Raw genomic sequence first — 25,260 nt, 5'->3', positions numbered from 1 at the left:
ATCTTTAAATCATCTCTCGCTGTCTCTCCGTCTCTCTTAATTGCTCTGTCTACTATCTCCTCAATTTCTTACCCTCATTAATCCACATTCTCCTGCTACATTTTTATTTACCTCAAGGAGAGGATACCATTTCCTTCCGTGTGCTTTTAACATTGATGTCATGCTTCTTGCACCTGGTTGAAATGGCTCTAATATGAGGTGGGGAAAAAGAGTTTGACTTTCCCTGTGTTTCCCTTGGATACAGTCTGTAACGGGACCCAAGTCTTATCAGTCAGTTGTGACTCCCAGTTCCACTGCTCAGAGGATAGAATGTACCGTCTTCATAGGCATAGCTGCGGTACAGAAGCAGCCTTCTTGGGCTTTTGTGACAGTATTGGGCTGCTGTTGGTTATTGGCTTGTTGGTCAGGGTCACATCCAGGTGGTTATGAAAAGGCAGGCCAGTGGTAACTAAACGGTGTTTTCTAATTGCGTAACACACGATATCGTAACTTGTTTTTCTTGCTTTTCCTTACTTGGACCTTTACTTGGACTGACCTTCAGCACTGTCTTGACGTGTTTTAATTTCTTGCTTTGTTACGTCCTGAGCGAGTGTCCTAATTCCTGTGTTGGCTTTTGTGTTTGTAGCGGAGATGGGCGACTGTGACCCGGCAGAGCATGGCTTGGACATGGTGTCGGAGTTCCGCTTCAGCCCAGAGCAGACGGAGACGATGGAGCTGGCCATCTACAGCACATGGAAGGAGTGCAGGTGAACTGCCGCCAAACACCTCAGACCAATGCGACCTAATGGGATGCCCCATTGCCTGTAGACCACAACCAATGGAAACCCCGTTCGGCCATTCACCTAAACCGCTCGGAAGCCCATTTGTTATATACCTCAGCCGATCAGTTGAGGGTAGGGGAACTCTGGTGACTTGGGACATTGGGACATTATGAACATTTTGTTCTGTGACACGTGTTCAAAATGTCTTCATCCAATCACACTGCCTTTCAGACAGGAAGTAGATATGCTGTTAACTTTAATAATTGTAATAATTCAAGTGCTGTCTGCCTCATCAGGCCGACTTGAAATGTTAAAAATGTCTGCAGACCAGATGCTGCTGGAATATATGGCCCTTCAAAATCAAAACTCTTATCATTTGAACATATGAAACACCTGCACCATCGACTCTTCACTACCTCTATGAATCTCCCGATGAAGGCTGTGGAATGCATGACCCCATTAAAGCTCCAAAAGGGGAAATTCCTAAAGAACAATTAGACTTGCATTGCTTATGTTTAACATAAGCTCTTTCATCCTTGTATCGTTAACACACTCAATAGAATACTGATGTCTCAGGGTTGTGTACTTACATTCTGAAGTTCACATGAGGATTCTCTATGCTGATTGGTTGGTTCTCCTGTCCGTTTTCTGGCACAGAGGCCAGATGCCCGCCCAGGCGGAGATCAACTACCTGAACAAGGCAAAGTGGCTGGAGATGTACGGGGTGGACATGCACATGGTCAAGGTAAGAGGCCGATCAACACTAGCTCACAAACAGGAGGCTCTCTTACCGCTTCCTGCTGTTGACCTGTGGCCTTTACAGTTCACGTCAGGGGTAGACAAGTGTAGGGGAAACACATGGTGATGATAATAACCACATGATCTACTATCGTAATTCACTATGATTCATTCTAATGGGGACACCAATCCCTATCCACTTACAGTGCATTTAATAAATAAAATGGTATGATATAACATAACCTTTTTGATTTCCACCTGCACAATCAATCAAACACACAAAGCAACACTTACATGCAAACATGGTTTAATAACATTGTAATGTAAGGAAAAGTTAAATCATCAGAACTTTGCTGAACAGAATAAATTAACCCAACTGTCTTACCACATATGTATGCTATAAAGCCACCTGATCACCGGCAGATAACGGACAGGACGTGGAGGAATGGGGGAGGAATTTAAACATGTGTTCCCTCTTCTTCTTTTTCTTCTTCTCCTTCTTGTCCCCCAGGCCAGAGATGGGAATGAGTACAGCCTGGGTCTGACCCCCACTGGAGTTCTGGTGTTCGAGGGAGAGACCAAGATTGGACTGTTCTTCTGGTGCGTTACTGTGTTGTTTCAGTGTGGGGTCCTTACTTACCGGGATTACACCTTATTGTGATGTTTTTACCTACTGGGCTTACCTTTTGGACCTTTTGGTTCCTGTTATTTCCTCCATGCTCCTTACATAATAAATGTGTGTGTGTGTGTGTGTGTGTGTGTGTGTGTGTATGTACGTAAATGTATATATGAGTTTATATGTTGACATATGATTTATTTCAATGGATATTTATTTGTGTGATTTATGTTCATCTATTTCAGGCCCAAAATCACTCGCCTTGACTTCAAAAAAAGCAAGCTGACTCTTGTAGTGGTGGAGGATGATGAACAGGTATACACACGCACACACATACATGCTGTGTGTTAACTTTCTAAATATAGCCTTTTGATAAAGTTTTTGTACTACTCCTGCTCATTCTTGTGACATTGTTCTTTGGTCACCATGACAAATCATTGCTGATGAGGTGAAATGTATGCTTGACAGTAAAAGCAGATGAATCATCGATGGATAAATAAAGTGACTGGTTAGGATTTGGTGAAGTAAATACTCAATGAACCTTCTGTGTCTAGATATGTCTGACGTTAAGTGTGACCTGGGTTGGCCTCCCCTGATTTCTGGGCCGAGATTCTCTGCATTTCTATCATCACTTCGGAGATAAGAGAGGAGGGATAGGCTGTCTAGTTTCTCTTTGAAAGCTACATTGTGGCCTCCTGATTGGTGGAGGAGGAGTCACATGACCACAGGCCTAGATTACTGAGGACAGGGCCCAGTTGTTTGGGGTAGAAAGGAACACTGGCTAGCTGTTCATATTGAGGTTTAGTTTTGTAGTGATTTGAATCAGTGGGCCAGGTAGTTTCTCCAGACATAGACTCATCGTTGGACCAGGGGGGTCGCGGTATGAGACACAGGCCGCGATTGACACAAAGACACAAACAAATACACACACGCAGACACACACAGACAGTGTAGCAGAGCCCCAAGACGGGTTTCCTGTGTCTTCATTCCTTGTGCGCTAACTTATTTTGCTCATCGTTTCTGATTCTACTTAAAACACAAACACTGCTTCAAATAACCTGCAAAACACTCTCAGACACATGGAGACGCTTTGCATGCGTGTGTGCAGACACAGGGTCTTTAGTTGTTATGCAGGTAGCGCGGCGTCTGGTGTGTGTACGTCCCCTTGCGTGCAATATATCCTCCCAATTTAACCCGGGATCATTTGATTAAAGTGCACAATATTTCAACGCATCCCTCTTTCTTCGGGGCTGCCTTGCCGGCCCTCATTCTCTTGCGTCCCATCCACGGCTTCTTCGGGGACCACCTCAGTTTGCTGTGCCGTGTATAAGATGCCACGGGGGTTTTGTGTGGGACTGTCCAGTGGAACTGTAGCTGGCGCAGGCTAAGGTTAATGCACTAGCCATCTTTCTCCGGCATCTCTGGAATGTACACCTCCTCCACACTCATACACACACACACAATGTTGCACGCACACACATACACACACGTGCACACACAGGCATACTCTCTCCACCGTTTATACATCTGCTGTCTTGTTGTTTGCTACATGACCACAATGTGTGTTTGTTTTTGTGTGCGTGTAATCTGAGATGATGTGTAGATGGATTGCGATCAATTTTGAAGGGGGCATTATTCATCCCGAGGGGGAGTGCAGTTCTAACGGCATCACACATTATTCCTATTTGTTAGGATAAGGATCTTTTTCTATGGGATTTTATTTCATAGCCATCACACTGACTCCTGACGAGATTATAGATTATATTTTTTCCATAGACTCAGAAGTCAATGAAATGTCTTTGTAGAGCTGTAACACTGCATAATCCTGTGGTTCCTCCTTGTGTGGTGTTCAGGTTTACAGTATGCCGTTCCTGAGTTCCCACTGAGAAGACTAGGGGACTGATTCCTCTAATACTCACCCGTAGTGACAAGTGAACTTTGGGAATGTCATGTGTGCACTCAGGTCACATGTGTCTTTGTGTAAATACTTGGAGAAAGAAAATCTGAAAGAAATTACAACTTAAACAAGTTGACAATGATAGTTTAGCTGTGACGGTAGATCCGGCAATTACCAGCATCTTTATTGGATATAATCATATCAATGAGCCGCCTGCATGCTGCAAAGCAGCCATGATCTCCTTGCATATCCCTCCAGAAAACCATAAGTTCCAACTCTAGATAATAACCTGAACTACACTAAAACAACGTGTCAATGTTGTATACGTGGACTTCCTACCTAACTCTTTACTAATCATAGGCTTAGGAGCACTTCAGAATACAATGAAGGTTGAGATGTCCAACAGAGGCTTAGCACTGTTCTTTATGACCTCTGTCTTCTCAGACCTAATTAACTAAGCTCCATGTTCCTCTCCCTCTCCTCTGTTCCCCCCTCCTCTACATCCCCCTCCCTCTAACCCTCCTCTTCCTGCTGCCTGCCCCCCCCCCCCCCCCCCCGTCCCCTCTGTCCTCTCCTCCTCTTCCCCCTCACACCACCTCCATCCCACCCCCCCTGTTCTCTCCTCCTCTTCCCCCCTCACACCACCTCCATCCCACCCCCCCTGTCCTCTCCTCCTCTTCCCCCCTCACACCACCTCCATCCCCCACTCCTCTCCTCTCCTCCCCTCCCCCAGGGTAAGGAGCAGGAGCACACCTTTGTGTTCCGGATGGACCACCCCAAGGCCTGCAAGCACCTGTGGAAGTGTGCCGTGGAGCACCACGCCTTCTTCCGGCTGCGGGGGCCCGTGCAGAAGAACTCTGCTCAGTCGGGCTTCATCCGCATGGGGTCCCGCTTCAGATACAGGTACCCCAGAACCCCCCCCCCCCCCCCCCCCCCTCCGGCACTACACGTCTTCCGGGAGTTAGTCTTTGACTCTCAGCTGAGAGGTTCTGGGTCTGATCCCCAACTTTTGCGGCCTATCTTGAGCAAGATGCCCTAACCCCAACACGCTCCTTAAAGGTAAACAAACCAAGTGCAGCTTCTTTTTTTTTTTTACATACAAGACTTCTGATTCCTTTTAACAATACAGACAGGGAAGTTGGACCAATGACACCAATGGTCTGATTCGTCCACTATGTTATACTGTCAGTCTTCACAAGACTTGAATGAAGCAGTACTGCATTAAAAAGTAGATGAACTCAACGGTTCCCCTTGCAGGCCATTACACACTAGGTGACAGCCCCGCAGAAAATGAGTCTGCTGGCTCAGTTGGGGACAGAGGGGGGGGGGGGGGGGGGGGGGGGGGGGGGGGGTAGGCTCTGATTGTTATGGAGTGTTCCTCATAACGGATGACTCAGATATCTAACAATCAGACATTAACCCTTGATTTTCTTCCTTGTCATTTGAAATTGTGTAACCTGCTGCTAAACTACCAAGAGCAACGCGTCCTTTTGTCAAAACCTGCAAAACATGGGCAATCTTGTATCCCCTTCAATCCACTTAGATATCATAACCACAGGAACAACTCATAGTCATAAATCTGCATGCTGGCAACTCGTGACATGTCTTTGTCGTGCGTACACTAGCAGTACAGCTACAGCACCAAGCTGTACACTGGGCAGGGTGCGAGCTCGGCGGCCTTGTGGGTTTAAACATTAGCCAGCTAGATAAGCACGGGCTAGCGCTCGCTCTCTCTCGTGTTGGTTTAGTGCTGGGGTCGCAGGGGTCGGGGTTGAGCAACAGAGGGTGGAGGCTGGAGGAACTCTGTCGGTTAGCAGAGGTCACACCTGGGCCAGTCCACTTCCCGTCTTTGTATATTTGTAAAAGTACATTACAAAAGATTGCATTACAGAGGATGTAATGTTCAATAAGGGGCTTCACATACTTGGGTTGTTGTTAGGCGTGAGCAGGTAAAGAGAAGCAGGCAATACACTATAAACACTATTGTCTTTTAGAAGAAACCTTTATCCCAAATAGACTTTGATTCACATCATGCATTCATTCATTTAAGGAGCAGGTAGGGGATAGACATTTGGCTCAAGGATGCCTATAGGTACTGTGGACAGAACCTTATGGCTGGAAGAGCAAACTATATTGGGAGAGGATAGAGTAGTGACTAGGGATGAACGATTAATCGGATTCAAATCGAAATCACGATGTAATTGAACGCAATATGCAAATCGCAAAGGCTGCGATTAAAATATTATTTTTTTTTTTGATTTGAAACAGTTAATGACTGGAGATCAGTAAGATTTATATTTATTTTTCTTTTACAATTCAATAGTTAAATAAAGTTTTAATAATAAAAGTTAGAATATCAATTAATCCCAACACATCGGCCTGGCCTAAAGGAAAGAGCAGTTTATATGTTGACTGCTTCCAATGTTGTGTGGGTCATACTTAAGAATGATTTATTGCTTTTTTAGTGAATAAACATAAGGAACTTAATAAATTTAAAAATCGCATATTAATTCGCAATCGCAATATTGGCCGAAGTAATCGCATTCAATTCGCATTTCCCCAAATCGTTCAGCCCTAGTAGTGTGACTAAAGCAATTTCATTAATAACTGTGTGCTCCTCCTCCAGTGGTAAGACGGAGTACCAGACTACCAAGGCTAACAAGGCCCGGCGGTCCGCCTCCTTCGAGAGGAGACCCAGCCGACGGTACTCCAGGAGAACCATGCAGAACCGAGGTGAGACACACACACAAACACTCACACTAGTTAGCTACTTGTAAGCCCTAATTATGTTGGTCCTTTCTAGCTCAACTGGGGGGGTCTGATATGGCTAGCTTGGCGGTAATACCATATTATCACCTTCATCTGTGGTCTGAACCATGTTTGTTTATGAGTAATGGTGCTTATGTACTTATCTGGACAGGACATTATAGTACCCAGTATGTTGTAGTTTTTGTGGTGTAGTGGGAACATACTGTATCTCTCTTTGTCACAACTTAGTATCTAAGACAAAGACTAAACTACACATCTCTTGTTTATGATTCTTATAATTATTTTTATTTTTTGTTCTTTCATGAACTTGGTTGGGCAGTATTCTAATGTTTTTATATTGCTTTTGTTGTTAATTGTATGCTTTGACTCTTAATTTCTGATTTAAATAACCTCTGTTTCTGTTTTTACAGGACCATACAAACCCCAAGAGTGAGTATAGTTTTATAACATATTATACCAACAGATTGTTGTCTACAGATAGTTAATTTAAAGTAAATTTGTATGACATAGTATATCAAGAGTAGACTGACCCCTTGAACAAAAACTATAACTCCAAATGGAACTCAGTTGTAAAGTTCAATGACATATATACTGTGTAGTGGTGCATCATGGGTGTAGTTCCCTTCTTCCACATGACACATCAACCTCCCACCATAAGACCCCGGTTGTAATCCTGTCCCCAGTCTTTTGTTTCCTGCATTGTGTGGGAGATAAGACGGTGATGTCATTCTAAAGCATTTAAGCCGTCATGTGATTGGCTGAATCAGAGACCAATTCGTTCCGGCTGCATTCCACTGATTTTGGTGAAAAGGTTAATAATCGGCCCGTTACCGTGACGCTAATGACGTCGACTGGGCCTTTTTAAGAGTCCCCGACATTCCTTCAATGACTACCGGATGGTCTATAAATGAATAGAAAATATTAGAATATGACATAGTTTCCATAGACTTTCTCAAACCGTACATTAATAAAAATGAAAAACACTTGATATGTGTCAATCTTTAAAAAGGGGCGGGGAGATAGGATATAACATGAATTTTCTATCAATGGAAACGTGAGCAAATGGTCAAATCAAACTTGACTTGTGCAAATTACAATGCAAAGTGCTTAACATGGGAAACCACATGACAATATCAAGAAATACAACTTTTAAAATGGCTGAATTCAAGATGCATTTCTGAGCAGTTTTAAAAGATCAATGAGCATTGTGTTTGGTGTGCAGGGCCCTATCGCTGGTCAGCCCCAACAACAACGGAGTCAGCAGAGACGCCAAGGTGAGGAGATTCTCTGATGACCTCAGGAGGCCTCCGGGCCTCCTTATAGAGCAGCTAGCTAGTGTCATTATTTTTTGACATTTTGGCAAGAGCTTGATACTATTCCTCTAATCTGGTTTAATTAAACTCAATTAAAGGAATTTCTGCATCTCTGAATGGACTCTCTCTCTGCGGGATCATTTTGGCTAACGTTCCTCTCTCTCCTCCTTTCAGCCCCTCCCCTCCAGGCCAGGATACTCCGGGCTGGCTGTGGTTAGCCCCGCCCCCGCCTCAGCCTGTGGACCAATGGAGATCGAGCCTCTGCCCAGGAGTCCTGGAGGAGAGAAGAGAAGGTGGGTGTCTCGCTGTAGTCTTCAGCATACTCTAAATTAGGTTCATTCTTTTTTTTTGGCCTGCTGAAAAACCAACAAGGCATTATTATTATTTTTTAAATGTTCTATATTTCCATTGAAAGTTTTTTCCAGTTTACTTCATTTATTATTTTCTGTTGTCATTCTTTGAGAAAAGGAGTGTGTGTGTGTGTGTGTGTTATTGTCCTCTCCGCTGCGGCCAGTGGCAAGGTAGTGAAGTGTGTCTTTCATGCTCTAATTCCATAAGAGTGTTAAGCAAGGCTTATCCCTCACCCTCAACTACCCTCACCCTCCCCTCCCCTCCCTTCTGATCCTAGAGAAATGTGTGCATGCCTGGTTGCCATAGGAGACTCGTTTTCCTACGCTATGTCTGGTGATGGTATTCATGTGTGTTTAAGATAACATGGCACTTTAATATTGCTACACTCTGAAAATGTTGTGGATGGCACAGGACGGTAGTAGACTAAGGAAAAATAAAATGAAAATGTAAATACGAAATGTATGTTTGATAAACTTCTGTGTGTGAGGGAAATAAGTAACAGAATGCAAACAGGAAGGTAATAGTAAGACGCTGTAAGGAAGAATCGAAGAGTAAACCTATTTCAGTATTGGTATTGTATCAGTTTGTCTTATCAAAGCTACAATGGAAGCTGACTAGATTACCTTTTAGAGGACAGAGTTTTTGTTTTGTTCCTCTCATCGAAACTTGTATCCTTGCTGTTCTTATCTAAGTTCCTATTCCCCCGTGGATTAAGATGTGCTGGGGGCGGATGTTCCTGTGTGTGTGTGTGTGTGTGTGTGTGTGTGTGTGTGTGTGTGTGTGTGTGTGTGTGTGTGTGTGTGTGTGTGTGTGTGTGTGTGTGTGTGTGTGTGTGTGTGTGTGTGTGTGTGTGTGTGTCTTCCAAAGTTATAAAGTGCTTTTGTGGAAAAGCATGTTTCTTTTTTGATCTTGTATTGGAAAGCTGAAATCTGCAATATGTTGCTGAAGTTTGTGTGTGTGTCCATACATTCTAAGTTGAGTGTGCGATGTGTAATTGCACCCTCCTCACACACCATCTTGTGTCCTGTGTGTTCCAGTCTGATGAGAATCTGAGGCCGTACAGGTATGTACCGTTATCCAATCAGCCTTGCGCTACTTGCAGCTCAACCAATCAGTCTTTTTTGTTGCAGTGGTGGGCTTTACGATTCTGTCGCTGGCATTCTTTTCTTATTGCAATGGACTCTTTCTCTTCGCTGTGATTGGCTCACTGTAGACAGATTCATTGGCATGCAGTAGCAACCCAATCAGAAGGAAATGCTGGTGTTATTCTGGGATATGTTGGGATGCTTGAGTCAGTCAGCTGACTATCCGTAGTGACTTGAGATTCGCTCTCGGTCGGCTTTTATTCTGCTGGGTTCTGACTTTGATGCATTTTGGTGGAGGGTGCATTTCAATCTATCAATCTATGGCTATGGCTGTGAATTAGAAGCTCTTTATCATTCTCGAATCAAACCGCAAGACCGCAAGCCTTATTTTTATTGTAGAAATCTCTAGCATTTTCTGTCTTTCTATATATTATCCCTGTCTTTTGATCAACCCGTCCCTTTTGTCTCTCTATCTCCATCTCTCTCGCCCCCTTTCTATCTGAGGCTCCCTTATCTCTCCAGCTTCATCTCCAGTGTCTCACTTTGACGGAGTTGACACAATAGATAGTATGGAGATACGAGAGGCTTCAGGTTAAGTGAATTGAAGACCTTATAATTAGGTGTCTGGCGCCTTATCTGCCATCCTCCGCTGCTCCTTCATCCATCACTAGGATCTCACCCAGTCCCAACCCGCCGGGTATTCTGGGAAATATCCGCTTCTATTCTAACAGCGCATGGAGGAAAGTCCAAGGGCAGTTAATTCCATTGCTGGTAATATCAAATTAATTGAGCCATCAGCGAAATAGATCATAGGCTTTTAAATGTTAGGTTATATCTTTAATAAAATGAAAATTCACTCATATTTGACGTCTTTATAGTCATTGAGATGACATTTTTATCCAAAGTGACTTTCAGTGAATTCAGATGCATGTCATATAGGGGCAGGTAGGGGTTAGTTGCTCCTGCTATAGGATGCCTACAGGTAAGGCGCAGACATTGCGGACTGAACCCAGAACCTTTAGGCTGGTAGTGGAAAACCCTGGCCTAGCCACTACACTAGTGGCCTCCCCGATTATGCACAGATCTATCCATCTACCGTGTCCTACAGTATGCCAGAGACCTCTGAGGAGCTGCTGGGGAAGTCTGGCCAACTCCTGCGCGGAGACGGTTTAAACACACATAAGCGGCCGGCCGACGCCGTGCATTCAGTCAGTCCGCCTCTGTTATGGACAGTTGCACCAGAGCCGAAGGACTTGCTTATCTCCGGAGTGGTTGGCTGGGGAGGCGGCCGCGTCCAGCGCTGTGTTTGTGGGGGACCTGCTTGTGATGCATGGCTCCTCAAGCATCAGTCCGACTCCCTCACCATGACTAAGAGGATGAGGATGTCTGCTGTTCAGTACAACACGGCGGCCCAGCGCTCCCATCCAGAGTATGAGAAAAGGCAGAGGATTTTTATGTTCGTCTGGTAGTTGTTGTACAGTTCATTTTCGTTTGATGTCAGGGGTCGCCATTAGGCTGTACGTGAAAGGGAGTTCAAAATTATTCCAGTATCTCAGAAGTGTGTGTGTGTGTGTGTGTGTGGCACTGTCTTAAGTGCACACATCACTTAGGGTAAGATGTTCACCTGGGAGTCCTGCTTTGACAAGTTATTAACACTGACACATGCCGGCTTGTGCATGGTCCCTTCCCCCGTCGCTCCTCTGCATACTTAGCCACCTTGGGGCCAGATTTGTGGGCTTGTTGTCCCTCCACGGTCGGGTACCACTTTATCCTGCATGGATCTCCTGCCCTCCGTCTGACCCAGGTTCACCCGAGGCATCTGGCTGCAGAGCGACGCATGCTCCCGCTGATCAAGGAGCGGCTGCTCCTTTGTTATTCATAAGAGACATGCCTCGTGAGGGAGAGCGGGACGTCAGAAGCAGAAGAAGAACCATGCGAGGCTTGTCACAAATGATTAAATTGCCCCCGTTGCACTTTATCAAGTGAAACGCAGAGAGGGTAACGTTTCTCCGAGAGAAAAGGGCAATCTACCCTCTGTACCCACGAGCGTCCTCCTGATTAAAGTTTAACCGGCTAGCGTGCTGTTTTGACAGTGCTATTGACTGAGACTCGCCATCCCACCCTCCTCCTCTTCGTCTTCCCCCACTCGCACAAGAGGCTAGGCAGAGCCGTCAACATGAGTCACGTCTCAGCCGAGTCGTAGCGCACGCGAGTACGCCAACGTCGCTTTGATGAGATCCATGAGAAAGAGATGGGGGTGGGGGGGGAGGGGGGAGAGGGGGGAGAGGCCAGTGACCGGTCAGACCCTCTCAGGGAGGCCCTCATTGTCTGTGCTCGAGTCAAGCGCTCGTGTCACAATATCTTACCCGGCGTGCCTTTCAAAGGCCTTGCGTGTGTACGCTGTCGTAGGCATCTATGTCCTCTGGAGTTAAAGTGAACCGGCTCGTTGTTGATCATTTCTCAGCTAGTGCTGGCGGCTGTTCTGCACCACATTCTGCTTGCTTAACCCTATGTAAGCCGCTGTCAGACAGCGTATATCGTCCCCATTCCAGCCGCCATTTGCCTCCTACTTGCATGTATCGGGCTTGGTGTTGACAGTGTTTCTTAAGATGGAAAGTTGGGAGTTATAATGGCTTAGCGATTAAAGACGGTCAGTAGTAAGACACTCGATGCCAGAGGTTAACAGGTACAAGTTTAGAAGGGCCTAGTTCTCTCTCCTCTTCCTCTTCCAGCTGCTCCTCTGCGCCACTTTAAGCAAACTTCAATCTGTTCCCGCCTTCCCCTTATGACTCATTTACTTTCCCATCCGGCATCCCCAAAATTCTCATCGTAGATTAAAGTAAATCTTACCTGCAACATATTTTCACTCAAATTCATATCTCTATTGTAGCTTTCCGTTGGTCCTATATTTTGCTCTCCATCCCACTCAACCGTCCTCTGGAGAATGCTGGTCCTTCCCCTGGAGATGGACACACCTACTAGGACCTCACCGGTCAGCTGACTCCTGCCCCCCCCCTCACCCTCATCTGTCACCTGTGATCAAATCTGCTGGGGCGGACTTCAGCCACACAGAACAATCTTGTAGCAAAGTCCTTATAAAGTCCATCACCTGCACATTTGCACGTATACATTTGAACAACGAGACACTTACCGGAATGGTCACCTGTCCACTCACCTGTATATCTCATCTCACCTGTATATCTCACCTATCAACCTCAACTGTCAACTCACCTGTCCACCCTCACCTGTCCCCCCTCACCTTGGTCACCTGTCCACCCTCACCTGTCCACCAAACTTACCTGTCCACACAAGCAATTAGACTTTCGGTACCCAGGCTAATGTGTGTAACGAGGGAACTTCCTGGAACTTTCTCCACCTCATCCTCTCTCTCCGGTCCTCACCCTGGCCCAGAAGCAACCCCCTCCTCCCCTTATCGCAAGTCATGGTGTCCTACACGAGTCACAGTGACGTGGTGAAACTCTAAAGAGAGTCAGAGAGAATGGCAAGGATCTCTGGAATGTGCACGGACAGGACACAATGCTGACGGACATAATGGGCCAATTTTCTTTTTTTTTTAATTGGAGGATTGTTTTACTTAACATACGTTTCATAACTTTTTGAGCCCATTAATGTTTTTTCTATTGACCTTGAGAGAACAAAGTGCCTCCAATTCGTTATTATAGCTCGGAAACCATTACTGCTATATATTCTTAGAGTGATTGGAATTACAATTAAATCAATTTCTTCATCTGTTATATTTAATGTATATTAAGCCTTGTTAAAACATTCCCAGTTTGTTGTGGGATCTATGGAAGTGATTAACCAAACCACAGTGATCTTATCTAAATGTCTTAAATTAATTTAATCTATATGCTGTATCACAGTGTGTTCTGTTTTGTTTGTTTGTTAGTTTGTTTGTGGCACAGTATCAGTGGTGTCCAATCAGATGATTTGGACAGTAAACAAAAATCCTGACCCAACGACCAAATGATTGTTCACCTGGCTTTGAACTGGAAGTATAACAATGACTATAAAGACTATGGTGAAACTATTCCTTGCTTGAGACTTCTACATAATTTAACTGCACCACTGCGCAACTGTTCCTTGCAGAGCTCAACCAATGTCTGTTTTTGTAGCTTCTGTTAGCAATAGGAAACTGTTTACGTCGATGTGAACTGACCAACGAATCCGTATCAATCATCACTGTATGTGTTCAGATTTAGTGGAATAAAGAGGATTAATCTTGTTGGCTAAATATTTTAAGATTATGCTGCTTGTGTGTGTTGGAGCCAGTCCTGTCTCCACCTCTCTTCTGTAGTCTGTTTACATAATATTAAATGATACAGTATATATTGTACGCAAGGATGCTAAAGTGTGTTGCTTCCTTCATTTTTATTCAATCATAATCACTTTATTTGCTATTTTTCTTTTCAAGCTTTAAGCATTTTAGTCTTGAGTTTCAATTGTATGTATAACAAGTAACTAACATAGAACTTTAAACAATCTTAAGCTTTGGTCCAGAGGTCTTGGGTCCAGAGGTCTTGGGTCCAGAGGTCTTGGGTCCAGAGGTCTTGGGTCCAGAGGTCTTGGGCCAGAGGTCTACGTTCTCCGGGGTTTCCGGTCTGGTCATTTCAGACCTATAGGGTTCGAGGTCTGATCGTTTCTGCTGTAGTGGTTTCCCAACAAGGAGGATTCTGGTCTTGTTGGATGGCCCTCATGTGTAAACTGAAAGCAACTTCATCAAATCCACCGCAAGCACGCGTTTGATCTTTGTGTGTGTGTGTGTGTGTGTGTGTGTGTGTGTGTGTGTGTGTGTGTGTGTGTGTGTGTGTGTGTGTGTGCGCGCGCACATTCCTCCTGTATATTTGATCTGTAGTCCTCAGGCAGTGATTAGTATTGTGTTTCATGTCTCGCAAATGTTCTGTCTGCTTGGGCCTTCGTGTGTGTGCGCGTGTGTGTGTGTGTGTGACCACAATGCGGTGTGGCTTGTGTTCTACAAACGATATGAAGTAATATATCTGGAACCCGGAGGGTAGCTCTGCTCTCAGGCTGGATGGAAGAGTCTCTCTCCCCATTCCCACTGCATCGCAGATCCAGGTTCCAGATTGCCTCTTGTACAATATTAACAATATTGCGCTGAATCACTCCTGTGTTCTGGAAGTTAGAAGAATAAACTTACCGTACCTCGGAGGGGAAGCTGGTGACTGGTGGCGTTTAATCAGCGAGATTAGCAGTGAGGTCGTGGATGTTTTTGTCCTGAAGAGCATACGTGGGTTTCAGAGGAAGGGCTCGGTTTACGCTTGTGCAGTGATTCATGGTCTTGTTGTTTCATGGGTTTGATCGCTCGTTGGCCTGAGAACCTTTTGAAGTGCAGCCACTTTATCAATGGGCCTGAGACTTGGCCTTGTTTGAGTCCAAAGTCAAATTGAAGAAATGGGTCCTTTTTAATGAAGTTTGTCACTTTTTTTTAATTTTATAAACAGTCAACTAAAGCATATTTTGTTAGTGTTCAAATAAAGTTACTAAAAATTGTTTCATGTACTATGGCTGAATGTACTTTAAATATAAGTTATAAGCTCTTGTTACTGAATGGTGTATATACGCTACGGAGCTGTAGTACAACTTCCCATGGCTCTCCTGTCCATGCCAGAGGTGAGTTCCACAAGCACTCATCATGTGACTCAACAAGGGGACTGCCATTGGTCTAAAATATATAATACAAATGTCTCCTTTCTCGCTTTTCTCTGCTTCTTGTCTCTAGTCTTCCCCTGGTGGCCGACCTGCTGGAGACCTGCATCGATGACGTCATCAGGGGCACAGAGGCCGTTCCCATGGCGACGGAGATAGAAGAGGCAGGGCCGAGCGGGGCTCACGCCTCCTCCTCTTCTGGTGTTGCCGTAGACGACGGCCTGGGTCAAACGGGTGAGGGGGAAGGCGAGGGGTTGTGTGTGTTTGTGAAAGATAGTGCTGTGTGTGTATGCATGTGGCTTGGTTTGGTTTTATGTCTCCTTATGCAAACCACATTGTCAACAATCTACTGGTTTACAGGTCTTCTTATGCAAAACGCCATAAATTCTTGCCCAACATAACATGACATGTATCATTACACTTGAGCATAAAAAGTGTTACAGTCCATGTCAAAATAATACTCTACTATTAATTATTTTAACTTGCCTTGTATTTTTGATTTAGATGAAATAGAAGGAGAACAGCTTTATTTCTGCTTCATTGTGTTTTCTGGGTGTGTGTTCGTGTTTGTCAGAAGCAGCTGCTCGTTTGAAACAGCTGGAGTTGGAGAACAATGCTCTTTCCGTGTCAACTCCTCCGAAAAACGTCAACGTCAACATGGCGCTGAACAACCTAGTGAGAACCACTTCTACTATGCCTCTTCCACTGCTGTAGTTCAAACGAGACATTTTTTAAGAATAAGAGCTGTGTAGATGTTTGGTTGTTTTTCAACGAATGGGCTCCTTAGTGAACATTGTCATCCCAGTTTGGTGGCTTTGTTTTATGATTCAACCTATACAAAGATCTGTCTTTCTCTGTGTCTAACTGTTAATGTCTGTCTGTGTGAAAAGGAGCTGGGGAAGCTGTCTGATAAGTCTGTGTTGAGCGCGGTGGGCTGCAGCCCTGTGGTCACTCCACGTCGCCCCCCGGAGGAGCAGAAGAGCAACATCCTCAAGGCCCAGGCAGAGGCCGCCGCCCACAAGGTGAACAGTTTATTATGCACCAGCGGCCAACCCATTCTAAGGATTTGTATACAGTGAAAAAGGTAGAAAGAATTACAAATATATATATACATAACGTATCCCTCTCTCTCTGTCCAAGGGCTCTTTGGAAGATCACTCCACTTTACTGGGAGATAAGAACTGTAACCTGCAGGCCAGTGCTGGGTGAGAGGACTGAATCACACCACAACCTGATCGTTGTGTTCTATAAACATTATAATCTATAAATGTTATATTCTTTAAGACCTTTAAACGTTATATACTATAAACCAATAGGACAGAAGTTTCTAATCTCCTTTACAGAACAGCCATACAGATGACACAAACTTGTTTTGGAAGTTTCTTGCTGGTTCCATTAGTGTTATTGTTCCAGAACTTAAAGGGGACATATTATGAAAACAACACCTTTCCTGGGGAAAAGTCTGTACATGATTTTTTGAGTGAGAAATGCATTTCTGAAAGTACGCCGCCTACAGTTACCAAACGAGCGAGTCAGTTTCTGCGCCCCCTCCTACATAGGAAGGGGGTACATTTGAATATTACCTCCCACTTCCCCACCCCCCTCCAATCAGAGCATAGCTTAGATTTTGTGAACCAGCGGACGAGCGCTGGGCGGAGATGTTTGTGCATTTCAGAAGCAGGGATATAAGCGGGATATTTTTGTATTCCATGCAAAAATAGATGTCTAATTTGTCAGTTTGCCATGTGACTGTCCGAACGGTCGAAAAGATTGGAAAAGGGCTTTGTCGCAGTAGGATCATTTAGAAAAATATATAATCGTATTCAACCATTATACACGAATAAATAGAGCAAAAATGAATGGATTTTTGGTCAGTGCTTCAGTGGCCCTCTTCTTCCTGAGTAACACCAACTGGCAAGACCTCAGCCAATCATAGCTCTACCTGTGCCAAAAGCTGATTAAGATTCTGAATATTCATGAGCTTCCTTCTTAATTCCTTCCTAATTCTGTTTCTGCCACTTGATAGGCCGCCTTCAGTATCTTATTTCTTTGGCTTAGTTAACTAATTAATTTGCTTAATTTTTCAAACGTAATGAAGCCTCCTAATATATGTTCGTCCTAATTTGATCAACCCCGCATAATAAATGATTATGAGAAGGCACCACATACAATATTCACAAATTATAAAACATTTTATATTCCGCTTCACACACAAGTTTTGAAAGATTCAGTGATGACTTAGTGTGTTTGTAGTCAAGCAATCCGTAGTGACGACCATTGTAGTTCAACGGTGGTCAGTAAATATTGCTTATTTGTGTTTGGTAGTAACGTTAGGTAGTTCCCATCATGTGTCTTTGTAGTTCCCTGGTCCGTGGTGGATGACGTCATGCGTTTGTAGTTGACTGGTCGGTAGTGAATGACATCATGTGTTTTGAAGTTCAACGGTCCGCAGTGGATGACGTCATGTGTTTTGAAGTTCAACGGTCCGTAGTGGATGACATTATGTGTTTTGTAGTTCAACGGTCCGTATTGGATGACATCATGTATAGTTTAACGCTCATGTGACTGAATGAAGTCATGTGGCTTCCCTCCCAGGCTGAAGGTGCGTTCGGGGCGGATGGGCAGTACCTCCTCCCTGACCTTGAGCAGTCGGCCTGACAGACAGGAGGCCCGAGAGATGCTCAAACCCTCCGGCCTTGGATCTCCAGCAGGACCCAGGTGTGTGTGAGGGGGATGTGGATCGAAAGATTGAAGGAAGGAATGTGAGGAGAGCAGGATTGGTGATCCATTTCCTTGAAAGCATATTGAGATGGGATATGATGAGATGATTTGGGAAATAGTAGCCTTAAAGATTATTTTAACCATTCCTCGGGTGTGAAGAGATGCTAGTATTGGCTGATATATTCTATATGCTTGGTTTAACTGGTTCTAACGCAAAGAACCATACCGCTCTGCCTTCATCTTGGCCCTTTGCTGACCCCTGCTGGTGTTTGTGGTCCCTGCCTGGGTACTGTTTAATGTCTGATGAGCATTTACTGTTGACACACACACACACACATCACACACAGAACAGCTTGTCTAGCCAGTTAGCACTGGCTGTATTGCCCTTGGGTCACATTGTGAGCATCCATGCTATCCACGCTATATGTTGAAGCGGCAGAATTAGCATGGCCCTGGGAAAAGCGCTAATTAAGGACTCTACTGTTTTGTCAAACACTGCTCTCCGTTTGTTTTTGTGATGTTCTAAGTGTCATCACCATGTCACAACATTTTCATCAAGTAAACCAGAGGACAGAGAACTTGGGATATTAAAAACAATATTGTAATTTCCCCAGTAGAAGAGAAGGATGTTCCACTTCTTAGTTCCCTCACATCTCTCCATCTTTTGCTTCTTCACTTCTGTTTTGATCGTTTGTATTCTCACTTATTTCTCCAAAGCTTGAGTTGATTGAGGTTTGACGTCTTTGTTGCTTGTTTCTCTGTAGCATCAAGAGATTTCAGTGGATTGTTTTCTTTTTTCTCCCCGCAGTGTGGAGATGTTGGGGGAAGAGCCCAGCCCCCCCTGCCTTCCCAGCATGCTCTCTGAATCCGGTGCCAACATGCTGGCTCCGAGGGTAAGACCACCCTGGTTGGATAAACAGCCGCCCACTGCTGCCTTTGTGGCTCTGAACTGTTCTGCACTAACTCCCACCCCAAAGGTTGTTGGTTCCAACTCACATCTATGCAATCTACCTGAGGAATAAGCCCTGAACCATACCTGCTCATTTAAAAAAATGCAATGCACGTCTCTTTAGATTAACACGTTGGCAAAATGATGAACTGGTAAAGAGTGCTAGGGTTTTAGTTGTTTTTTTTGGAGTGGTTCTGGGTTTTAGTCTTTGTGGAGTGGTTGGTCTGTAATGTAACAATTACACCCAGATCATTGTAAAGGTTATTTAATGTTGTAAAAAAAGAGATGAGAAATCTTTCCAATTCATTGTTTGTGTGCGGTCATTTGTACTTTTCATTTGTACGGTTTTACTCATAAATTTAGTAACTATTAAATTGTCAGAAAATGGTGTACATTTTTCACTTGGTTTACCTGTTTCTAATTTCCTAGATATTTTCCAAGCTTGTATTCTTTGTCTGAAACGAGCCATCTCTCCGTCAGATCCTCTACCTGTTGGTTAGTTAGTTTATTCATGTTGGTATGTTGTGCTGTCTATCCCTCTGTAGGTGAAGCCAGAAGAGATGGACCCTCCGCCGACTGATAACCTGATCGACTTCACCGATCCCACCCCTGTGGTACGTCATAGTGGTACAGTCCACTCTCCCACGTGTGTGTGGGTGTGTGTGTGTGTGTGTGTGCGCGCGTGTGTGTGGTTTAAATCCATACACGACAGTAAATATAACTCTGGGCTAGGTTAATGACATTAAATGTAATACCGCTCCTGAGACTGTATGTGGTGTTTTCAGTTCACTGGGGACATCAGTGCTAAATGTCACATATTTTTCGCCATGCATAGCCAGAGTGGAATCAATACTGTTCAAGAGCATTTCATAAATAATGGACCTATTGATTTCTGCAAACGCTTGACCTTCCAGACAGCGCTTACGTCTACTGCTCCAGATATAGACCCATAAACCCGTCCCTATGCGCTCGACACCAGACCCTTGGTCATTTTAAACAAGACACACACACACGCGGTAACGCACACACACACACGCACGCACGCGCGCTTGCGTTTGTGGTTCTCCATCTGTGATTCTACGTGAAAAGTCCCACAAAGTCACAAATTCAGTGGCATCTGATCTGCATAATGTGAAGATGACGTTTTATACAAATGAACATATATTCAAACCTACTCGACTGGTCTATCATAAATTCACAATATAAAACATTGCAGGAAACACAAAGAAGGTCATTATATTTTGGAAAAGTGCACAGAACTACACTAGTGCACTACAGAGACGACCTCAGGAGATGTAGGGACACCCCAGCAGCTATTCAAAGCAGAAGGTTAATCTTGCATAAATTGTATTTATTAACCGTTTGATTTCTGTGCTTTTCCTCCAGCTCCCTCCGGTTCAGCAAGCTAAACCACTCATCACCCCGCGCTGGATCATACCCACCGCTACTGTACGTAGCAACCCTTTCTCTCCTACTCTTAGTAGCTAGCTTACCCACTTGCTAGGATAGCTCTAGGTAGCTAACTATAGCTAACTATAGTGTAAATCTTGTTATGTAGTTGAAAACTTCAATACCAACAAATAAATATACTATTAATTCATTTAATTTAGGTATTTTTCATATATTTGCACCTAAACAGATATTCTTTCTTATTCCAGGTGTACGGCTGTATTACGTAGTTATGACGCATGCCTGTACTGCCTAAGTGTCATTCCAAAACGTCCATCTGACTTCTGTTTGATAGGGCCTTCATAATGAATGTAAGCTCTAGCGGTAGCCCTCGGTTGGATGGTGTACAGTGAGGTGATGGTAAGTGTGGTTTGACCTTTGGTACTTTCTTTAACTCCTACTAACCTCGTGTTCTCCTGGTCCCAATGCAGCCTTCATGCGCCTTCACCAATGGCCTGCTTGACCTCGACCTGACCGCCAGGCTCACCCCACCCCCAGAGAAGGGGCGTACCCCCTCCCCAGCCATTCCTCTCCTCACCCAAACTCACAACATCATCACCTCCGGGTAAACTCCTGTTTGTTATACGTACCCATAAACACCTATATTCCCTGTCCGAGATTAATAGAGAACATTTCATAATAAGTGTATTATTCCAACGTGATAACATATGTCTCATTTCATACCTCTGCCTTATCTGCTTATGTATGTCATATTTAACCTAATGTATGTTGAAATGTAGATTCCGGTATCAAACATTGTTTAGGGTGCAGAGCTACTGAATTGAGCTGAATCTCAAACACCGTTCTTCCATTTACTGACACCAGAGGAAACTCTGTCCTTCCACAGGCCCGACGCACCTTTTTAAAATACATTTGCTGTAATAAGTTAACGCCTATCTAACAACAGTGTTCCAGATACCTTGGTCATGTTTTCCGACTCGTGATCAACACTCGCCTTCATTAATCTGTCCCTCCATCCTTCTCCTCCCAAAGCATTGTGGGAGCTCAGCCAGCCCAGGAGGAGGGAGCCAGGCCCAAGGGACTGCTGACCACCGAACTCTGAGGGGAGATGGACCCCCCCCTTCCCCTCTCCCCTGACTGCCCCACGTCTCCCCTCCCTCCCTCCATCACACCCTATCCTCCCTCCACAAGATCAGCTCCACCTCCACTCACCCACTCAGCCCACCAGCTCCAACCACAGAGCGAGACACTACCAAACCTCGGCCCCAACACACTACCAAACCCCACTGTAGGCAGACTGTATAACTAACAGTAGTTTACCCCAGCCTCAAAAGAATACCCGACATTATTATTTTCACCTGACATGTTTTTAAGGAACCACCAGGATCATTCTTCCTTAGAGCTAGAGATGATCTGAGATGATGGATGTTTTATGTTGGAGGTGAGGAGGATTGTAACTTCACTGTATTTCACCGGGTATTACTGAACCCAGCACACTTTTATAGTTCCTCGGGATGCAGAAACTGTCCGGCATCGTCTCATACATTCCCTGTATTGAAGGCTTTCATTTTGACAGCACGGATTATTAATACACACGTAGAAGATGCAGCGCAGCCACTGGATATGAGATACAATGTCAATTTTTTCACTGGATTATCCCTCAACACTGGACCTGGACTCTCTCCCTGGAAACCCTGGAAATGGAATTGTTCACTGAATTGATGAGATCTCCATGTTTTTATTTCTACTGACGTTTTAAAAAAATGATCTTAGACGTTTTTTCATTCCCTTTCAGTTTTTTTTATTCTGATGAAGGATATTTTAGGCAAAACTATTTTTTGCAAGTCTTCACGAAGTACAGAGCTCCGGCACTGAGTGTTATGTGCGTGTTAAAAGTGCGTCTGTTGGTGTTTGTTCCTGCATGTCTGTGACGTTTACCAATGTTGAGAAGAAATAACGAACTCCCGGCTTTGGTTCAATAATTACTGTTTTCATTAATTTACTGCATTGCAAAGTCTTATAGAAGAATTAAGAACTTTTGTCCGTTCTTGGTCATTCCTTGGTTTGACTAGTCTACCGTTCTTCTTACTGAAGAACACTTGTAAGACATGACACCGCTGACGTTGCGATATTCTGTCTGGATTCACTTGAGGTCAAATCTGTTTTGATCGTATTTCCTAAATGCTGTATTTCCCAACTGCCTTGGCGACTGATTTTGTTTTTCGAGGTATCATCATAAACAGCTGTGAGAACATTTCAACAGGTCTTCAGAACAGGATTTTCCAACAGGAAGGAAATGGGGAAATTATGCCTTGGCTGACCTTTTTATTTTCCCTGATTTTGAGAAGGTCTGTCCCACGTGAAACTATTTGCATTGCTAAGAAATGTTGCATTCGATATTTCTGTAACCATTTGATGCAGTTATACACTTTATCGACTATCTGATTTGATATCTTCAACATATATGGTAAAATCAAAGAGACTCATTTTCTCATTTATCCCAATTTTGTCCCAATACTCTGAGCAGCAGGGGAAAACGCAGTCAGTCAAGTATTGTAGGAACACTTGTTTTTCTCCATACCGTGGCATCAGTGTACTGTAGATATGAAGTAGATTTATATATATTTTTATGAAGAACGGTAACTGTAGCAGTATTGGTATGGCCACACACTGAGACTTCAGCGCTGGTGGTTGCTCCTGTCCTCGGAAGAACTCGAGAGATATTTGATTTTGTTTTTTGTTTCATTGCTTTTGAGTTTTTTTGTCCTTTTCTGTGATGATTGGAATATCTCTGAGCTGCGTCACTTTGAAATTCCAGCACTCTGTATGTTGGTCAGTGATATTTTTTATGATCTCATCGTATGTTGGGATTATTGTACCTGGTGATTTTTTTGTCATGCTGGATTTACACAACGTTAAGAGAGATTTCTAACACACTGTGTACCAGATAGCATAGTTTATAGCAAATAAAAAAGAAAATCGAATTTTGTCTTTTCGAGGTACAAAAGGTAAAATGAACAACATTGTATCTTTATCTACTCCAACCTTGTAGCCAGAGCCACTGAACAGTTTCAAATATTTTCACAAAGTTTATTCACTATTTCAACCCTTATTCACTTGAGCATACATATGAAATATTACACAAGGAAGTGCAATTTTTGATGTTTTGCCATTGCTCTGAGTCACAAGGTTTTAATTTATTCCTGTTTGAATTCCAGGATCTCCCTATATCCACACTGTAGCGTTGTAATGGAATAGGAAGGTAATGTTGTAATGGGAACCCACGCAACAGAATTGCACTGGTATACTACAGCGAAAGACCACATTGCACCCCCCCCACCCCCCAAAAAAAAAATCCCAATGATTGACCACACTCTTAATTGTTTTTGCAGTTTTCTCACATAATCTGTTTTGGGCAATCAGGTTTTTTCCGTTGGCGGTGGGTTTAATCATATTTGTGGTGGCCAAATATTTTTTGGGTGTTGGAAAAACCCAGATTAACTCTGGCAGTTCTCACTATTATTCATAGGGGGCGAACACAGTAAGGTTTAGATGGCCTTGTAACGTTGGGTTAGTGCAGATGGTGCAGCTCAATGTATCTGCTGGGTGTATTCTGTCTACTGTGGATTTTTATTTGATATTTTACTGGGAAGTGTACGGTGAATGACTAAATTAGAAGCCATCACGGCACACACTGGTCCTGTTTGTGTCTTATTTACATTACAACAATGAGTAGAATGTATTCCAGTAGGATTTGTTTTTCTTAACATTGTAGCAAACTTTATTAGTAAAGTCGTGGAAACAACAGAGTACGGCTGCATATTGTTTTCTTCCAACTGTATCCAATATTATAGTGTGTCTATTCTAGTATACCAGGCCTACTATGAATATTACTGTAATAATGTGTAAGTATAGCTTAATTACAATTATAGGCTCAAAGGGCCCACATTATAGAACATCCCCCAACCCTAAGACCTCTGAAGGATTTCAAGGAAAACGTTTCTTAAATCCAGAGGGAGGAAACCTTGAGAAGGAACTCAGAAGAGTGATCCTCCTTCCAGGGACAGATAGTCTGTGCTGGATGGGCAAACATAACAACAGCACTTAATAAAGCATAATCTTAAATAAGCCTACTTAAACTCGAGTTAAATGTAATTGTTAGAAAATAGTGGGTTAGTCATAAGTAGTATTTAAATTAAGTGATAACAAAAAAATCAAAGTATTGCATAAAATAAGAACAATAACTTACCTATGGCACTTTTATATCCATGGGTGGACGTTTACAGCCATAATCTTCTACTAGTGTAGAGGAAAAATAAAGTAAGTGATTGAAATTAGTTTGAGGTCTATGTATATATATGTTTATGCTTCAAATATTTAATACATTTTTGTGCACTATGGGTATTTGAAAGTAGCTTGGCAAGTTTAGAACTAGGACGAAAAGCTCCATATTCTTGGGGAAATTGTATCTGTGAAAGCCAATAAAGATGGTAGGTCGATCAGAGCGGTACTCTTTTACTTGATAACGTTGTTGTCCTCAAGGTGCAGTAGTCGTATTTAACCAGATGGGGGCAGCGTTGTACTATCTAGTTTAGTTCAATGAACCTCCATCGTGTGTAGTCGTTATTTGTAGTGAACAGTGATTTGTTTTTAAACCACTATTTTAATTGAACCATCCCTTCTGATAAAATATATCACGTTTAGGCTCGATATTAGGTTCAAACAGTCAAAAAACAGGACCTGTGTCACATCACTCCTTTGACTATTTTAATTTTATAATGCTTCCACAATTATAAACATTGTGTAAATCGAGAATATTGCTTTTGGATTTCACTTGAAAAGGTAATTTCACTACTCTAGCTAACGAACACTTCAGCAAAACAACTATTAATGGGGTCGTACCACTTCTGACCGCTAGAATGCAGTAGTGTGTGTATCTCTGTTGCTGTAAATCTGCTTGGA

At 43.6% G+C, this 25,260-nt stretch overlaps 1 protein-coding gene across 1 annotated transcript in view; it reads left to right on the top strand.

Annotated features, from left to right (window-relative positions):
* epb41l5 (erythrocyte membrane protein band 4.1 like 5) overlaps positions 1-23,995 on the top strand; it is a 34,783-nt gene extending 10,788 nt beyond the window's left edge. Inside the window, exons 8-26 of the mRNA XM_079731577.1 lie at positions 626-746; positions 1,419-1,506; positions 2,011-2,099; positions 2,361-2,430; positions 4,746-4,915; positions 6,639-6,745; positions 7,192-7,210; positions 8,004-8,055; positions 8,269-8,387; positions 15,292-15,452; positions 15,793-15,893; positions 16,109-16,240; positions 16,359-16,423; positions 17,814-17,936; positions 18,748-18,832; positions 19,434-19,502; positions 20,275-20,337; positions 20,769-20,902; positions 21,331-23,995. Of these exons, the coding sequence (XP_079587703.1) occupies positions 626-746; positions 1,419-1,506; positions 2,011-2,099; positions 2,361-2,430; positions 4,746-4,915; positions 6,639-6,745; positions 7,192-7,210; positions 8,004-8,055; positions 8,269-8,387; positions 15,292-15,452; positions 15,793-15,893; positions 16,109-16,240; positions 16,359-16,423; positions 17,814-17,936; positions 18,748-18,832; positions 19,434-19,502; positions 20,275-20,337; positions 20,769-20,902; positions 21,331-21,400 (1,838 nt within the window). The 3' untranslated portion in view covers positions 21,401-23,995. The remainder of the gene's footprint in view (positions 1-625; positions 747-1,418; positions 1,507-2,010; positions 2,100-2,360; positions 2,431-4,745; positions 4,916-6,638; positions 6,746-7,191; positions 7,211-8,003; positions 8,056-8,268; positions 8,388-15,291; positions 15,453-15,792; positions 15,894-16,108; positions 16,241-16,358; positions 16,424-17,813; positions 17,937-18,747; positions 18,833-19,433; positions 19,503-20,274; positions 20,338-20,768; positions 20,903-21,330) is intronic.
* Positions 23,996-25,260: the final 1,265 nt, after the last annotated feature.

The sequence above is a fragment of the Pollachius pollachius genome, assembly GCF_949987615.1.
Source record: "Pollachius pollachius genome assembly, chromosome: 3".
Classification (NCBI taxonomy): Eukaryota; Metazoa; Chordata; class Actinopteri; order Gadiformes; family Gadidae; genus Pollachius; species Pollachius pollachius.
Note: the sequence above shows the minus strand (reverse complement) of the source record. Positions and strands in the feature narration are given on the sequence as shown.